General features: G+C 45.7%; 5 protein-coding genes across 5 annotated transcripts; 2 read left to right on the top strand and 3 right to left on the bottom strand.

Moving 5' to 3' along the window:
* Positions 1-1,082: 1,082 nt before the first annotated feature.
* AOL_s00210g250 (uncharacterized protein) lies at positions 1,083-1,498 on the bottom strand (the record flags this gene model as incomplete). The annotated part of the gene is made up of 3 exons (XM_011129052.1): positions 1,083-1,148; positions 1,231-1,314; positions 1,379-1,498. 3 exons carry the CDS (start codon positions 1,496-1,498, stop codon positions 1,083-1,085), a joined length of 270 nt encoding a protein of 89 aa, XP_011127354.1.
* Positions 1,499-3,096: 1,598 nt separating this feature from the next.
* AOL_s00210g249 (uncharacterized protein) lies at positions 3,097-3,525 on the bottom strand (the record flags this gene model as incomplete). Its single annotated transcript, XM_011129051.1, has 1 exon — positions 3,097-3,525. One exon carries the CDS (start codon positions 3,523-3,525, stop codon positions 3,097-3,099), a length of 429 nt encoding a protein of 142 aa, XP_011127353.1.
* Positions 3,526-4,290: 765 nt separating this feature from the next.
* AOL_s00210g248 (uncharacterized protein) lies at positions 4,291-5,937 on the top strand (the record flags this gene model as incomplete). The annotated part of the gene is made up of 1 exon (XM_011129050.1): positions 4,291-5,937. The coding sequence occupies one exon, from the start codon at positions 4,291-4,293 to the stop codon at positions 5,935-5,937; it is 1,647 nt and encodes a 548-aa protein (XP_011127352.1).
* Positions 5,938-6,470: 533 nt separating this feature from the next.
* Positions 6,471-8,997, top strand: AOL_s00210g247 (uncharacterized protein; the record flags this gene model as incomplete). The annotated part of the gene is made up of 8 exons (XM_011129049.1): positions 6,471-6,491; positions 6,548-6,579; positions 6,651-6,708; positions 6,761-6,826; positions 6,892-6,926; positions 6,978-7,185; positions 7,240-7,734; positions 7,786-8,997. 8 exons carry the CDS (start codon positions 6,471-6,473, stop codon positions 8,995-8,997), a joined length of 2,127 nt encoding a protein of 708 aa, XP_011127351.1.
* A 7,392-nt stretch (positions 8,998-16,389) lies between these two features.
* AOL_s00210g246 (uncharacterized protein) lies at positions 16,390-18,025 on the bottom strand (the record flags this gene model as incomplete). Its single annotated transcript, XM_011129048.1, has 3 exons — positions 16,390-17,564; positions 17,636-17,818; positions 17,950-18,025. 3 exons carry the CDS (start codon positions 18,023-18,025, stop codon positions 16,390-16,392), a joined length of 1,434 nt encoding a protein of 477 aa, XP_011127350.1.
* Between the last annotated feature and the right edge of the window lie 576 nt (positions 18,026-18,601).

Here is an 18,601-nt window from a genome sequence, read left to right as displayed (position 1 = left end):
CCATAATAGGAAGAGTATATATACATCCTGATATTTAGGCTTACGCATTCATGTCGGAGTATGCTAGGCCACTCATACACATATATTTGTTTCCATTGATAATATTCGAATGAGCTCAGACTTATAGTTACGGCTCTTCGATAGGGTACTCCTGAAAGTGCCAATATTGCTGGACTGATAAATCCGATATCGCGACACATCAAACCACCTTGTCGGTTTGGCCACCATCCCAGCTTAGCCCTGCTAGTCCTAGGTTCACGCAAGGCTACATATGCTTCAAAGAGTTTAGTTTCACGTTGAATCAACTTAACTGTTGGACTTTCGGCGCTGTTAACTAGTTTCAGTTTTGGCTTGCGCCGTTGATTGTTGGATGTCGGGTTGGATATTACCCCTGGACTCTGGATGCATGACATTTGGCTGTATGGGAACCCCTGGCCCTTTGCTTTTAGGAATACGTTGGCCAATCTTTGGCTCCCAGAACATACATTGATAGAATGTTCCATGAGAAGGAAGGTATGCTAGCACTCAATAGGTCCCGATGCAAAGTCACCTTGATCAAGAACTTGAATCTAGATATATATATACCATGTTGTTGGCGCTGGCGTGGTCTGGCCTAACGTAACAAAGTGATTCCGCGACCGACTTCGAGATAATCGATAATTCAAGATCAAGACCAGAACTCTTAATTAAAACATAGATATAATTCTGAATCATCACCAACGAAAATGTAAACTACGGTTCATGAAGAGTTGAAATCTTTCGCGCAAAACAATGCAATCCAATGATAGTAACAACTAGACTACGTAGCCTTATGTACAAGAAAACACTAAACTAAATGAGTGGGTATAAACAAAGATATCATATCAATGCAACTAGTACTTCAAATCATCATCATGGTATCACATAGCCCCAGATATCCAACCAAGATCCTAACCGAGATGCTCCAGCACCTAATTCCAAAACAAAAGTTCAACGCCACCTAAGATATCCGTATTCATATTCACATGCGCACGTGTTCATTTCAAACGGAAATGCATGAGTGTATAATGTAGTCCATTTTAATATTTTGCGCCCTTTAAAGCTTAATGCTGACCGGCGAAGAATCTGCTCATCCCGTCAAAGAAGCCGTTAAGTCCGCCCAAGAATTTCTACGATCGAAAGTTAGAGAAGAGTTACACTCCTTGTTTTCGGTAGTCCATACATGGACAAAGAGCAAGTACTGTAACTTACGTTTAACCACTCAACATCTGGGTTGTGAAATTCACCAGGGCCGCCACGTTTTTCAATATCAATCAAAACAGGGTTGGGGATATCCTTTTTATAGCTAAGTTAGTAATGTACATCAGAGAGGTTGGGACTTCTGGAGAAAGTAGCGTACCCGTGGCATTGCGCTTGATAATCCTTGGATACCGTTCTCAACTTTTAAAACGGCAACCGGTGCCGCAGATGTGAGAATAGCAGTAGAGAGCAAGCAAGCTGAGACGGTGGTGAACTTCATTTTGGCTTATTGGAGTTGGTGAAAGGGAATAGAAATTGTAACTTTGTTGAAGATAGAGTATACTTTGATCGTGAGAATCAAATTCGGGAATTTAATTGTTAAGAGGATGAGAATGGCGACTTTCGATTCCGATTGTGATGATTATAAATTTTAAAAGTGATTGAAGAAGGAATTGAGGGCTTATTTATAGAGTTCGAGGGCCTCAGCGACCTCGACCTCTAGATTCTATGTCTCCTATCTTGTTGGATCGATTCGTGAATATGGTTATCTTGCTAAGTTGTAGAAGTCAGATCTACACGCAACTACGTCGGAACATTTACCATGGTTTCATTCCATCCCGATATCGCGACACTTTCAGATACCACTATACTCCCAATCAGCTCCAAGACAACTTTGATGACGAGCTGAACCCTTGAAATTCCGTTCGAGAATCCTGCCAACGATATTCAGGGTCAGGAGTATTAATCGTTGCGTGCACGAGATCATTTTCCTTCACAATTCAGCAACAGTTATGGTCGTAAAAGGCCGGTCGGTCCAATCGAACAGAAGCAATTCCGGAAACTCCGCAATCTAGACCTAGCAAGTAAATCAAACTAGCTCTGATTCTGCGAAGGCTGCCTGGTGTTCAAGCAGCAGCCTAGTTATTTGCCAACAGATAAGCTTATCGAGGTTTTGATGGTGCTAAGTACTATACTAAGTAACGTTAGCTAGTGGCTTTGTTCCATAGCTTCGGGTGTCGTGTGACATTTTACTACATCCAACATCTTAAGCACAACTATGCTAGGGTGCTTGTTGCGCCATTATATGTAGGAAGCTGGTGCATATATATAGCTTATTTACAGTGAAGCTATCAAATAGAATAGGGCAGCTGGAGTTCGTGCATAAAGGAAGCTCCAATACTTCTAGGATATAGTGTTTCGTCACGTAATCTTCGTCAACTTAACTTGTCCATGGAACTGTGGGGTTATATAATTAACGTGTACATGTCAACCAAGCTAGGGTCAGTATAATCAATACAATAACCGAGAGTAACAAGATAACATTGAGTTTACATTAGTCATGAGAATTCGAAGGAATAGGTAAAGTCCGCCTAATGATCGCAATATCAACCAGCTTCGGGGGAATGAAAGGAAGATATATCGATACCGAAGTACAGAGTAGAGTAATGATGAAGAGAATCTTATTCACGTATATTCAGGATTTCTTAGCCGTGGGAAATACGCGCTACGAGCAACTTCTATGATATCAAACCATTTATTGATATCTACTAGTAGAGGGAATATTATATACGTCTTTCAGCCCTTTGTCAATGAGTTAGCCATATTATTCGTCTGTCGATAGCCGTGTACAGCGAATACCACATACCTACGATTAAAACGGCTTCTCACAAACTACTGGCAACTGTATAGATAAAGTACAGTATGCACGCCCTAGTCCGGATGATACACCCCTGAAGACCGTCAGCATAGTTTAATTTAACTTATAACGTGCTATAACCCCTCATTTGTAACCAGGGTGCCCAGACTATTCAACGTACCCCGAGTATCATAAAGGATGCATCACATGGCGGTGCCGTTTTCCTCCTATGGGAGCAGCCCTCAGTTTCTTCTCTTTTTGTGAGCCGGCCCTTCATTGCTTTCGTCAGCTCGCCACTTCCGACGACGCTGCGAGAACTTGTCAACGCTTATTGGAGCTACCGAAATGTTCGAAGATTGGTGGTGGAGATTTAGAATGCCGTATCTGGTAGTTTCTATCTCTTTTCCAAGAGTAGAGTTGATCGCAGTCCACTTTGGATGACCAGAAAGATCCAAACCGGTTGCCTCTACTTCGCTTTTCTCTTTCACCTCCGGGTGACCTCTTTTCCAAGGCTTCCGAGGCCTCCCGGCTGGTGGTGGATGCTTAACGGGGCTCCCCAAGACCTCACTCAAAGGGGTTCCACGATGTGTAACAGATCCGAATATTCTGAGGACACCGCCTCGATTCAAGATCGTTATTGTAATTCTTGCGTCTTTCTCTGCTATTTTCATTATTCCTAGTGTTTTATCTGGAATTCTTGAGAGACTCGGGGGGTTGATGGGTTTGATGGTGGATGAAGGGGGTGCAATTGGAGGTTGATGGGAGGTTTTAAGTATCACACAAGGTAACTAGATCTTTTTTTAAGGAGAAATACGAAAAGAAACGTTTAAACGCGACAATGAGGCGTTAAATCATGATGAGATTGATATCAGGTTTCACGGTTTGTGAATTCGCTATCAGCTTGCAAGCGCTTGATGTTGCTCTGTGATAAATTCAAAGCCTGTTCACCTAGATATATCGATATGGAACCTAGATATATCGATATGGGATGGATCCTTCCAGCAAGCTCGGGAATTTGTAACTTATCGTTCAATTGATCAAGATATGCTTACCGAAATGCTGCGGTGTCTTCAAGTAAAACTATTATCACGCAGTTTTAGATTATGTAGACTTAAATATATGCGAATGGTGCCTGTGCGAGAACCTTGAGGGGCCTAATCGTGTATCTTCTTGGTAGATATCACTCTATTCAAATATTCATCGTCCAGGGGAATCGAGGGGACGCACCTAAATTCATTCATTCATGCAGAGAGCTTCCCAATCAAGAGGACTGAGTAGTACGTAAGTAGTATTTAAGCCTCCCATCAACAAGCTTCAGACTTCAAGACCAAGCGCTTAATTAAGTCACAACTACCTTTCTTCCCTCAACCTACAACCTCGTCAGCACCTCGTACCATTGGACAAAAGCTCATCGATCAACAATCGCTATCCTCATGATGTCGGCTATCCCCTTACCAGAGGGGAAAGGAAAAGGGGAACCTTCCCCTATTGAAGGTTATACCAAAGATTATAAGGAGGCCAAACAGACTGAAAAGAATCAGGAGCCAACTGAAAATATGAAACTAGTCCTGCAGTGGGTCAACACTGTTGAAGCTACAGACGAACAAAATATCACGGAAAGCGATATCCTTGCTTCCATTGATACGGCTTCCACCTCTTCTACCAATTATTACGGGCAGGAGGCCTTCAAACACTTTCAGCCAAAACTTTTCAAGCTCCTGACTGGCATCATTCCGCGCGAAGTTCATCTCAGCGTGGTTGGTCGCATGAAAGGCGGTGGAAATAATCGTGTCGCTGGTATCCGCTTCGATTGGCCTTCGGGAAAAATTTGCAAACTTAATGGCAAAGTTTTCTTTCAACCTCAAGAAGATGACACCGAAGTCAGGGCTGTTTTCCGCACATGCCGCTGGCCATCCCCGGAGAAATCCGACCCCGAAATCATGGACAACTATGCCATCCTTACAGAGCTTAGTCGAGTTGGACTCAAGGTCCCAATTGTTATCGCCTACGACTCAACCCCTTGGAACTCAATGAGTGTCCCTTTCATGTTGCTCGAACGCCTTCCAGGATTCCGTCTCGAAGACATCTACGGAAGCCTTACGCTCAAGCAGAAGGAGCGGGTTGCTCGTCTCGTTGCTGAGCAGCTCAACATATTTGACACTATCAGAAACGGGAAAATGGGAAGAATTCAAGGTGCCCAGGATTGCATTCCGGTCAAGCGAACTTTTCAGCCGGAGATCCCTAAGGATTTCAAGATGATTACCTTAGACTTTGTTACTGGTCGTCAGCACAAGCTTCATGTTAAACCGAGCAGATCCATCTATACTGTTATGCGACGCATGTTCAATAATTGGATCTCTATCATCAAAAAAGGCGACATTTTCAAAGATAACGCCGAATCACTGCAAGAAATTTACCTTCACCTCTTCGAAGAGCTCCGCGCCATCTTGGAAGTCATGAAACTCCGCGGGTTTTTTGAGGGGCAAGAAGGAAATATTGCTTTGCATCATCCGGATTTCTTTGCTCGCAATATCATTATCGGTGCTTCCTGCCGCCGACCCGACAATCTGGATTTCCAGATTGAAGGTGTTATCGATTGGGATGAAGCACTTTATCTTCCCGAAGTCCTTCGCTGCAGCCCATGTTCTTGGCTTTGGGAGCTGGCTGGACCCCAAGTTACCAACCTCCCCGCATGGGAGGAATACTATGGAGATTCTGACGAGCTTCCTAGTGGTCGCTTCGACTTTCGCCTCAATCCAGATGAGCGAAAGATCAAGACTGCGTACGATGAGGTCCTCAGTCAGACTAAGCGAGACTTTATGTATAAGGTTGAAAACGTCTGGATCCGTAGGTTGTGGAAGTTTGCTCTTTCAGGAGTCTACCTCAGCAATGAACATGATGTCAATCGCTTCACGAGATTCCTCGAGAATTGGGCCGTTTACGTCAAGGCTACGAGGCACCGTTTCAACGACCCAAACGCCAGTCGCTATGTCAAAATCAGCCCTGAGCTCGCGCAACAAATCCGCAAGCATATTAAGGTTAAATCTACGAAGGACGATACGACGACTAAAGAATCTGCTTAACTTCTACAATCGATGCTAAAACTCGGCTATGAGTATTGGCCTCCTGCCACCAGAAGATATCGATCTGGCCGGATATTAAATGACAGCACTAACATTCTTGTGCACAATCCTGAATCGACACCACTTCCCGGATGTATCCATCTCCTTCTTTACCCTGTGAAATTTACCTTATCTCTAGCCCGGTTTCCATTTACAATAACTCCATTGAATAACATTGCTTTATTCATTTCCTTATATTTCCTTACAAGCTAGTTAGCGTATACTTGTATTGAGTTGCGAGTGCCGTCTCCTTTGTTGCATTTTATTTGTGTTGCGCTCTTCCGCTTGTAGCTATCGTGACGTCGCCAGGATCTGTTCATTGTTTGGCCTCATCCCTCTCTGATAAACAAAACATCATCCCGCTCATTCGTATCGACATCGAATTCGAAACCGAAAAACATCACCAAGCTTCCAACCGGGGACTTTTCCTTTACAAATTCGAATCCTAGCCCGGTGGAAGGCCAGCTTCTCGACCACTAAGCCTCCTAACCAAGATGGACGACTTACTAGCGAAAGTGGGTAACAAACTACAACAAGAGGTAGCTGGCTGCTAACAAACTCTTGACTTCAGATCGCATCGCAAACCGTCACTTTTGCAATACGGTATACCTTTGACTACCCTCAGCTCCAGAGCTATGTACATCTTGAATCCAGGCTAATATTCTACATGCTAGCTCCGGTATTGGTGTAGCTAGTAGCTTCGCGATAGGCCAATGCACCCGATATATACGCGTTAGTGGACCCCAAACGAAGACATGCATTCGAATCCGTCTAAATTTTGTAGGCGATTAGGGGAAGTGAACGAACGGAGATTATGATGTTGAAGGATCGGTTAGATATAAAGATCAAGGTCCGTTCAAGCTGGTGCTCAAGGATGATTGCCTCGGGACTAATGCTGATGCGCAGTGGGGATAGGTCGTCTCGCCAGCAATAGACCTTGTCGAGATATTGTAAGCGCCCTGGTGTTTCGTACATATTTCTCGGGGCTAATTTGGAAAAAGGGCAGCACGAGGGAATACTTCCCTAGAATCAGCGATGGCCCTGACAAAAAGCCTAAGGGAGGATATCGAGAGTCTCGGGGTACGATTGCTCAGCGCCGCAGAAGCTGAAGAGAAGCACAAAGGCACTCGGAAGAAGGGCCAGCATGATAAAGATACAGCCAAGAAAATAATAGCTGAAATTAAGGATCTGACCAAACGGATAGAGGACGTAAGTCTGCATCAGTCTACATTTTCAAAATCCTACTAACCGCCACCTCAATAGGCTGTACCCTTGATATCATTATCTGTCACGGCGTCGGGGGCCTCGCTCTCAACTGCCATGCCTGAAAGCGTTTCGCCGTCCCGTCTCCTCCAAGCATCCACGATATTAACCATAGCGGACCAAATGTACATGCAAAACCCATTCCACGAACGGCAAGTCGGAAACGCTTTCACGTTGACGCTATATCAACTCTTTGCCGGGCACGCGCACCGCACAGGGCCAAAGGTAGATGAGTTCACATGGCAAGAGGTTGCCTTCAAATGTAAGGTCAAGATATTAAGAGTACCATTACATTATGGTGGTAGCGAGGCAGATAATGACCTTGGCGCCGGTCAGCCCGGGCAGTACATGCGAGGTGTTGAGAAAACCGACGAATACGCATATGAACTTCGGATTGTCGAAGATTTAGATGACGGTAGAGTGCATGAGGACGAAGGAGAACCTTTCGACGAGGTTCAGAACGCTGGTAGACGACTTAGCGTGCCAATCCACCAAGTAAGACCATAATCCTACAACTTATTATGCAGAATCTAACCTCCCCGAAAGATATCTAAGATATTCTACACAAACTCTGGAAAGCTACTCGGTATCGATTCTATAACTCCAGTATTGTTGTTGAAGCGTAATCCTCTTGCGGACCCTCCGAGGCGTCTATTGGAAAGGATCGGTCGCTATGAACGAGATGACGACGAGGACGACCTATCTGAAGCCGATGGGCCTTCCGCACAGCTCCATGACAACCTCGATGCCAACAATTCAATTCACCATGAGCCACATAATAAAAAGTGGGATTTTCCAGAACATCTCGACAAAGAATGGCTAGCGTTTGAGCTTTGGCAAGAACCAGGAGATAGCGACGAAGACGACGAAGACGATGAAGACGATGAAGATGATGAATTAGAAGCATCCGCTAGCAAAGACACACGCAAGGAAACAAACTACAGTATTTCATCTTTGATTCCCGGATTTTCAAATTTACTTCGAGGGAAACAGACGACCCCACCTCCGAAACAGTCTTTGACATCTGTATCAATCAGAAAACCGAACGTTGTTGTGGAGCAACCGACTAGCTACCAGCGCGGCCTTTCTGGGCTGTCAAGCCCGAGCCTGGCTTCTTTATCCCTCCTCGAATGTTTGTTGAGGCTTGCCGGACTTCAGAATTATCAACAGACCTCGCATTTATTTGTCCATGATGAACTTTTAAATCTCTTCCTCTCAGACGCCTATAGCGATGAAAAGAGTCGGAGGAAAGAACGGGCAACAGCAAAGAAGAAGATTGGGTTTGATCCATTTGGCACACCCGCTCCCCCGCGTCGTGGAGTCGAATTCAATCCAACAGTCTCCGTGCTGGGGCAGGCGGCCGACTTCCGAAGCCGCTTAGCTCGTGGTGGTACCCCGCTAGACGAGGATAGTTTCCATGAAGATGACGACATTTCATGGGTGCAAGAAGATTCACCAAGTCGAGTACCACCCCGAACAATTCCACACGCGCAACACGAGAATCCTTTTCAAGGCAATTCACCAGCACACTCAACGAAGTCCTCCATCAGAAGCCCTGCATTTACATCGAATTCAATATATTACAGCCCGGCTAGTTGGGGAGCCTCCGATTTGCCACCACCCACAGCCTTGCCTCCCGATGCTCTCCCGTCGAAACTTCAAGCTGTTGGTCCAATATCGTCCCGGCTAAGAAATGAAGTTCGAGGCCAACACCCAGCTTCAGATAACAGTTTTCTCCGGCGGAATGCTCAGCGATAATCTGGGCTCAGGGCCCACTTTGTTTCCGTTATGTCCCGCCAATCACAATTTTTTTAATCACCTGCTCTGAAATTATAGATATGGTTAAACAGGCGTTAATGTTGACGATATATTGAAGTATCAAGGTCCTGGGGTGTTTTCGAGCTAGGAGTTGTTCCGATAGATCTATGATACCATGGGATAGAAATATAATTTGATAATTATGATATACAGTAACATTCCATCGACGATTCACCATCCGCCGGCCCATTATGATTAACGCGTGTTCTTAAGTTCCGAGCAATAAACATTTCTACGAGAGCATGGACAAGGCTCACAAACGTTCAAAGATAGCCTTCGTATCCGCTAGTGCGATGTTTCGTGCTTCAGCTGAAAACCGCCAGAGTCAAGGGTACGAGATCAGATACGGGAGAGTGCCACGCAATAACCCTCTTTGAGTATGAATCGGCGTGAGCGGGTGCTCGAGCTTAAGTCCATGAAATGGAAATCCTGGGCGAGCCGGAATTGCATAGGCTTCATCAAATCTATACATCTCCGGCAAGCGAAGCAATCTGCAAGATATCTGAATGGGGACATGAACTGCTCCACTAGCTACTCCGGATGTCTTGGATTCACAAGTTCCTTACGGTGTAAAGATAGTGTCAAGCAGGTTGAATTCATCCCAGCCGCTCCACCCACCCAATCCTTCCAACTAGTGTTTCCCCACCTCCACTTACGTCCTCCGTGACCCACTCTCAACTCCACATATTCCAGGTTATTATCAACGACAAAAGACGCCACCAAAACAATTAAGGCAGTATCCAGGCCTCGCGGACCAACAAAACTGCTACTGCAATGCCGCTTCTGCACCTCTCCGGATATGGGAGCTGTAGTTTATCCCGTGTTAAGGTTTCGAAAAACGGCGGCCAAAACCACTCTGTCTAAGCCTTACGGATATTAAGCTGGCTGAATTACTCTTCAAATACTCATTGGCCGCAAGTACACCACCATCAGACGGCCAGATGCGTTGCCTCAACTTAACCCTCGTGGAAGTGTTAGTAGACATGTATTATATGCAATCTCGTCTAAGCACCTGCGGACCACCCCTCCTCTTGCCGTTTTATCCCACCTACCAACTCCGATGGGGATGGAGAGATGAAGAATTCAAATTCAGCAATCGAAATGGGAAAGGAAAATACGAATTTAGCCGGGAAAACGCGCCGTCGTGCCGACGGTAAAACTGTTCCGTGTGTGATTCTATTGGTGTTTGTAGGTTCTTGTGTGAAGGCGCCCATGGTAAAGAAGTCAGCATAACACTTCAAATAATGGCATATAGGTCGTACGGCATATTCCGCCTCGCGTTTTAACGGCAATAAGAGAGTTGTGATACAGATAGTAATCATATGTGATTCAGAATATAATGGGCATTCCGTGATGCTTAAGCGTATACGAGGCGAGCCTTACCTGGGAAGGAAACTTATCAGAATGGAAGTGGTCTAAGCTCAGATCTTGCGCGGTTTGGTAACGTTACTGGTGTGCATAGCTCACAAACTCAAACCAGTACAGATTGGATGAAAAAATTTCGCTGTTAGCGAATACGGGATGCAACAGAATCAGTGCATACTCCAAGCCCAAAGAAGACCGCTCCAACGGCTCAAGAGAACGAGCTTGGACCACCTATCATACATAATGGCCAAGTCAGTTATTCCGCAAACGAACATCGGTCCCATCTGTGCCGCACATTGGCGCACACGAAAGTTGCAGCCAGAGTGGATGTGGTATAACGGCTATAGGAAATGAACCAGGGCACACGCACCCTTCAAACAGAAGGATTGAGATATCGCGAAAAGCCAACCAGAATAAATTAGCAAAAAAGAAATGTAATCAGGACCGGCGAAAGATGGTGGAGGTGATGGAGACCAGCAGGGAACGGGACAGGCTAATTCGCTAAGCGCTGTCATTTTAGGATTCATGGCGCCATGGAAGCTGGGGAGACTTCGGAGTTTGAAGGTGGAGGAAGGACGAGGGTTTGGAATTTCGAGGAAGGGAGACAAGGGGCTCGAACCAGACGCTGGGATTACAGTGGAATGGCGGTCATGCCATGCCATATCGTGACCATTTGAGTTCATAACTTGAAGTTTCATATACGAATAACAGGCTTAGGTGTCTCTTCGGGACCAATCTTACCATTGATTTCGAATCCATATCGTAATCGTATAGATTTAATGTCTCGGATTCGAGTACTTACAATAACGTTTGTTAAGAAAAAAAGCATTTCATGATGAATAATTCTAGAAGCATGCGCATGGTGAGATATCACCCGCCGCTCTCGTAAGCCATGCAGAAGAACAGTGGCAAATCGTTCAAACGGAACACCAAAGAATAATATACCCGGCACAGTTAAACCAGGGCACCGGAAAGCCATCGGAGAACGCACGCACATACGCACTGACCAATTAGACATCGACTACACGTGCCTTGTTGCATTTTGGTATTTCAACACAATCGAGTAGCGGCTTGTTCTGGTCTGGCCCCAATACATGTACAAGACCCACATGACGAACGGATAGGCTGAAGGGCCGCATGTTTAATCGATGCACGGTTTTTTTTTTGTTCCATTAGTTTTGATGTATTGCCGGAGCCTTCGAACTTGAGGTTATGAGATTAGGCCAATCAATTAGACCCTTTTGAGAATTCCACTCTTAGAACGCCTAAAGAAGACGGCAAAAGTATTTCAATCTAGTGAAAGGAAACAGCGCCTTGTTTGACGAATGATTGATTCGGAAAGCCACGGATAGAATTGCCAGCATGCAGGTTGAAAGCACGGACGATTGAATCTCTTAAGATTAGCCATATGGCTTGGGTACCCGTGTGTTTTTGAAGAATAGGTTGAAGAATTTGGCGACCAAGGGGCTTTCGTTGGAAACACTAACCAGATGGGTTAACTTTAACCCCAGATTTCGGACGATACTGAAGGGATGCCCCAGATACCGTTGAAGCACCCGGGTGTTTGGTATTTTCAGAATTTAGGCGGGTTTTCCGAATTAGATCTTGAGAACAGACATATTTCCCAAATTTGGTGGATTGAGATCGTACCATGGATTCAGCCTGCAGTCCAAGACCGGAGGCGTTTTCGGAATCATACCCTCCGCGCGTTAGAGAGGCGTAAAAGCCAAGAATGAACAGATTGTTCGTGCACAGTGATGTCGTGACCCGTGATTGGGAAACCGACGAATAGTTTTTTGAGGCTCCATTGCAGATATCGATGTTCGATGTCGTGGCCCCTCAGTATACCAGCTGGCATCCCCGGGATAGCGGGGTAACTTTGTAAACGAGCTGCGGGACATGTCGACAAAATCCCTAGTGGCAGTGTTTTTAAAATTTGTCAAGGTATGTGCTTCGAAGTATGGATTTCGAATGCAATGCAACTAACGGCAGTTCATCCTTTTATTCCCATGGCTATTTCGGGTGTCTCTATCAACTTCATTTCGCCGGAAGCCTCGAGGCCCGCCTCCTTCTTTGACGTTAACCCCTCATTGCCTCGACAAGATTGGATCGGTCGTCCCGCGCCCGCAGAGTAAGTACTAGCCCACCCGTCGACTGACAACACATCTCCCCACCATCTCGACATTGCAATATATAAAAAATTTTAAATTTTAAAGCCGTATCCTGCGACCAGACGAGTCTACCTTACATATATGTACAATGCCTTCGGTGCTTTGCTAGCGGCGATTACTATAGATAGGCGACGTGTCTACTAGATCTTGGTGCTGAAAATTTTCATATGATTATGACTTCCTGCATTATGATGTAAACGAGTCCGAAAATTGCCAAATATTTACCGTTATCAGGATTTTGAAAAGACCGTACATATACATAAAAGTGCATGCTTAAAGCATATGTACAATGTATAATTTTTGTATGCGGCATTTACTATATTGGATAAGATGCTAGTTGCTGCAGGGTTGTGCTGACGCACTACACACATCTCTTGAAAGTTTGGAGGGGTTATGCCCGGCTTGCCGACTCGGAACGAGGGGTAAGTTTGGCTGAGTTTCTAGAAGTCAATGGGAGGACGGAGTACACCTGCTCCAATCGTTCAGTATGACTGGGAGTGCGAATGTCGCTTGCTTAAATTACGAATCAAACCAGGTTTTTGAACCGGCACGTACCCTCAAACTCTGTCTTGAAATCGGTCGGAGCAGCTCACGTCGAGGATTAAAAAGAAGTTTTCCCAGGTCCGAGGAAAACCCCAGCTGTGGTACGAGATTTATGCTGTGAAAATGTGATACGGCATAAAATAAACCACGTTTATGAGAGCACAACCTCAGTCAGGCCACTCATGATCAGATGGCTGCTCACAGATAATATACATATCGAACAAAAGTTTACAGCCACATTTAAATTGAAACCCCGTTGATAGCGAAGGCTCGTGGCTCAGACATCGGATGAAATCGTAATCGTCTTTAGGGTTTTATATTACGAGCTTCGGATGATTAGAATGGAGGTATCGTTTATCTTTGCCATTGTAGGCACTAGTGGGCATGCTAGCAGATGCTAAGTCGTCCGTTCTCGTCGTTTCGAGCTGCAGTGCGTCCTGCTTTTGCTTCCCGTGTTTGTATTCCGACGGCAGCATAATTTGCCATTGTCTCTCCGGTGAAAAGCATCAATTGGACGCCTTCTTGATTATGTTGAAGGTTCACGCGGTCCGCAGTAAAATCTCGACTGTACAGTCGACATTACAAAAATACGTACTGTAGCTAGGAATAACCATGATCAAATGTAAAATTCATACCCTCGCTGGGTGTGCCTTATGCTGACCAAAAACTGGAAAACCAATGCATGAACCAAGTAGCCAAGTATCTTCAGGTACCTAAACGACCACCGGAGCCTACCGATATGGGCAACTGCGATGACCATTAAGGCACCTCAACCTGCACAAACGACCACGATCTGCGAAACTGATTACCAAAAAATATTCCTAAAAAATACAGCCTTGTACGACCTGAGAAACTGTTGTTTAACTGGTGCGTAATGCCGTGTTTAGCCCGAGTCCGACCGAGTAAACCAGCTGGACCTTTGGCCCGAAATGGCCTTCGAGTTCGTAAACATATGCTCCAGGCAAGCCGGACCCGCTCCCCCCTGACGGATCTGTATTCCTGTTGGTTTAGGGGAACAAAAAAGAGTTGGGTGCTCGTCTGTATATGTAATGCAAATGCTTGTTAAACTGAGGAGTTCCCGCATCATCTGATCGAGATATTCATTGCGAATGAAATGTCTAGACGTGTCCCTTTTGATACCAGGCCTTCAACACTAGAGTTCAGTCGAGGCGGGGTTAGATAGGCCTAGCGGGGTGGGAAAAATACGAAGAGATAGCATCAATCACCCAGCAACTAGAAATGCCCCTTCCCATTCACTGAATACCAGTCCACTAGGATTCAAAATGCAGAACGTGCAGTAAACTCCCCTCTTCGGTTTTTCCAGCCGGTCGGGTAACTGTCAGGAGCTGAGAGGAGCTGACATGCCTGGCTGGAAGCTTCTGCAGTCGGCAGCTTCCGCGATTCGATAAGGTGCACGTTGCGACATGAAAGCTGCATTAGTGTGAGCACTAGGAGACAGAAGACCTTGCGTGACTCGTGGATATCATCGTGACCTGAGATTAGATTAACGATGTTTTACGCTATTGTTTTTATGAATCTGCAAGTAAAAGGGACCGGTTCGCTTTTTAGATTACGATTGTTGGTAGTGGTTTTCTACAGACGATCTGACGGTCATTTTGAAGCATCAAGGTGTGGAGCTATAAATTAATTATGGAGGCGTCATGTGGGACCTCGGCTTCGGATTAGTTCATCAGAAATGGAGACGCTACGATTCGAATGATATGATGGGCTCATGTCACGATGTTTCCACCCTGTCTAAAGTACGTTTATATTAAAATGTTATGCGGATGGAAGGATCGTAAAGGGTGTCGATCTCGCCTGAACGGAGGAGTGCTCCAGAAGAGTTATCGTATCGGTATTTATCGGGTCAGGCCTTGTTTTCGTTTCCCACAACCGCGTAGTCTATGCTTTTGGTTGTTTTTTTTGCTAAAGAAAGAAATGCTCGGAATAATTGCAGTATTGTACAGGGAGTATATGCAAGGAAAAGGAAAAAAAAAACAAAATGCTGTTTTTGGTATCAGGCCGAAATTCTGAAGTGCGTGAGCTTTCAAATTTTGGCTGTAAAGGAAATAATAACTCCGGGGCGCCATTCTATCAAATAAGCTGGGAAATTTCGATATGGGGGAAATCTATGAGAAAGGCCGCCAGAGCGCAAAAACAGAAAGCCTCACTTAAAATCCAAAAAGAAATAAAAATAAAAAAAAGAACAAGAAAGAAGTATGTGTACATCGGCGGAAATAGAATCGGACTGTGCAAGACATTTTCGGTGGGTGTATCGGAACAGGCGCTGGGCATAGCTGACATGGCCATGGTGTCTGGTGGTTGCCGAAACGGCTAGCGGGGGCGAATTTTGGGATTCAATTTCTTTTACCTGATGTCGTGGTTCCAGACAAGGACGGCTAAACCCCTAAGGATAATTCAAATCATAGGCACACACGATGAGGACACAACCACGCAGGCGCGGGAATGAACACACACACAAAGCTGTGGCAATGGCAGATGGCATCGTGTAAGCTCTACTATCAAACCCCTATGAGAAGGTACACTCAATCCTCCCATGTGAACAGACAACTAAGGCCCAAGTATCACCAAGAAAAAAAAAAAGTAGTTTCCGCCCTGCCTGTGAGTTTTGATCGTTGACCCCAATCTTGTGAAAACATGACCCTCGACCCGGTGCCTGCTTCGGTTAAAGATTTGCCTTTCCTTCCCCGGTTGATAGCGTCTGGGGCGCGGAAGCAAATGAAGGGTGGAGGGGAAGTGGTTCTCGAACGTTTGATTCCCCGCGAAGGGAAAAGAAAAAAACGTAGAAGATCTTGTATTCTAGAAGAAAGGGGAGGACGCTTCGGATGTACCCAATGAAAAGTATCGTAATCTAAACAGAATTGCAGACAAAGAGGTAGCAGTGCTACACCAAGGACATGAATCAACTGACACCAAAGTTTGAACCTGCTAAAAAAATAAACACAGGTATCTCAAAAAAAGTGTTCGAACAACGGGTACAGAGATACTACAATCAAAAAAGTTGTGCTTTCCAAAACAAAAAAACGAACAAGTCTAATGAAGGTGGTATGTGTGCTATAAACGAAAACGACAATAAAAAGAGGGGCGGTAAAAAAGCAAAACGAAAAAAAGCTGGACAAACGTGGAGAAAGCAATAACTTTTAGTGATCCAGTCCCGTTGAAATTGGCGTGTCAAGGCGTAAGGACCAAATAAACCCCAGGGCTTGGCTAATGACTCTGGAGGTAGGTAATGCTACCGAGCTTCGAATTCTGGAGGAAGGGGTACATTTTGGGTTGTTACAGGAACCATCATCAGAACCTCGGAATCTGCGAAGAGATGCGACCCGTGTTCAGTTCCAATTTCGGCCGAAGAGATAGTTTTGCCGTCCTCGTAAGCTGTTGGTGGGACACCTTCAAACCCAATTTCGGCCAAGGAAACGCCTTCCTGAACACCTAGGTTAAAGGTGCTGCCGTCAAAGCCGGTGTTCAAATAGTTTTCCATGGATCCAAGGTCGGGTGGCGGAAGCGTAGCAATGTTGGCGAGTCCTACTCTTGAAGACACTGTACTAAGGCCGTCATGATGATCGGATTCGTAAAAGTCGGAAGACTCCGCAGAGAAGGGTCCATTGAGATATCCAGGGGTGATGTTGTGTACAGGGCTGGGAAGCGTGGGGTACGCCCAAGTCTCAACTTCAGAATCGTCTCCAGAGACAGATTGAGTAAGTCCAGGCGGCACCTCACAAAAGCTGTCGAAACTTGCCTCATATTGCCATGTCGCTGAGTTTGGGGGGTTGAATGCCGAGAATGGGAGCCCTGCTTCTGAATCAACGGCGGAAAAGTAAAATTCGCGGGCGGAGTAGTCCGGGGTATCAAAGGCTGGTAAGTCCGTGGTTCGCAGCGAGAGATCGAAAACCCCACGAGATCCGTTCAAGTTGAATTCAGAGATCGTGCGGCTCAGATTTGTGGGTAACGTTGAATCGCTGCCTTCCTGGTATCCAGATGATGCTACTGAGGGCGAACCAGTTTCGGATTTGATTTGTCGGCTTAAATTAGATCTTTGATATGTAGCCGGTAGATCTTCCGGATCGGAGGGCATGATGATATGTCCGTGGGAAGACGAAAGATCCACTTCTGGCGTTATCTTGTCATGGCTATCGCTGCCGGATGTGTGATGATGATGAATCGGGATATGATATGGCGCACTTCCATGAGAAGAGTGGTGTCTATGAATCACTCTATGATGTCCATTTGTGAAGCGAGTCAGGCTACTCTCGGATTGTGTCGATTGAAGCCGTGGCTTCACCCGTGGCCCCTCGCTAGAAGTCGAGGAGCCTGGTGTACTGGTGGTTGTTTCTGGCACGCACTCCAGATATTCCTTTTTGATAGAACAAGTGCATCGGCCGCCATGTGGGCATTGGCAATGCGAGCCTTTTCGGATTATCAATAACAATTAGCAAATCGAACTTTTCAGTAAGAGAAGCTTAGGGAGTGTCTATCACCTTTGGACTCGTCCAATTCTACGAGCTTCCCATTCTCGTTTATATAGTGGTGCTTCGGGGCTCCCTTAGTCTTTTCCCCACAGTCGCATTTGACGTGAGACGAACGCGACTTCCTCAGACTTCGACAGTGCTGGCACTGTGATACCGGACGTCCCTTCTTTGCAATCTCTTGCAATGGACGGTCTAATTATGATTTTTCGTCAGTTCCAAGACACTTATTTGCAGCCTCGCTCAAAGCTAAACACCGCGGGACAACATGGCAAGGCTAGAAAAACGGCGAAATTCTCGATCGCAAAGAGGGTGGGAATACATACCGTTGTGATTGCATCCGCTCACGCGATGCCCTCGGACGCAAGCGTCACATGCATATTTCTTCCCATCCACAAACATAGCTGTTGGAGTAACTTGCGAGTGTGAACGTCTGGACGTTCACCACCAAATTCTATTTGTGTGTGTGTTAAAAAGAGAAGATACAAGATGATATCAAGCCGGACTTCGAAACCGAAACTTGTTCGACAAGGCGGCTGTTATTTAGTAGTTCTGTCGATTGTGTCTGAAGGCTGATGGCGGCCTTTTCACAGTTGGAGAAAAAGATATAATGAGATTCGATGATTTACAGGTGCTTCCCGTTTGAACGCCAGTTCCACTGTAAACTACCCCGGGCAATATAAAAAAAGATTTATGAAAGTGGAAACACGAGACAAAAAATAGGAAAATGGACGCTAAAAAACGTCGAGGGACTCCCAGGTGTATTGGATCATCGTACACTCTTTTGCCGGATATTAAGCTGCGATCAGGGAAAAACGGGATCGGAGGAAGGAGGTGGTGGTGGAGCGGCGGACGACCAGCCAGAAATAAGGTATAGAGTGGAAGAGTGCGAAAAAGCAATCCTGTGCCTTAGCAACAGGTTGGTGCCGGCCTCGAGGACACGGGTCACCGCAAAGCGTATGGAACTAACCACCGAAT

Source organism: Orbilia oligospora (genome assembly GCF_000225545.1).
Source record: "Orbilia oligospora ATCC 24927 unplaced genomic scaffold scaffold00210, whole genome shotgun sequence".
Lineage (NCBI taxonomy): Eukaryota > Fungi > Ascomycota > Orbiliomycetes > Orbiliales > Orbiliaceae > Orbilia > Orbilia oligospora.
This window is presented reverse-complemented; position numbering and strand designations above follow the sequence as displayed.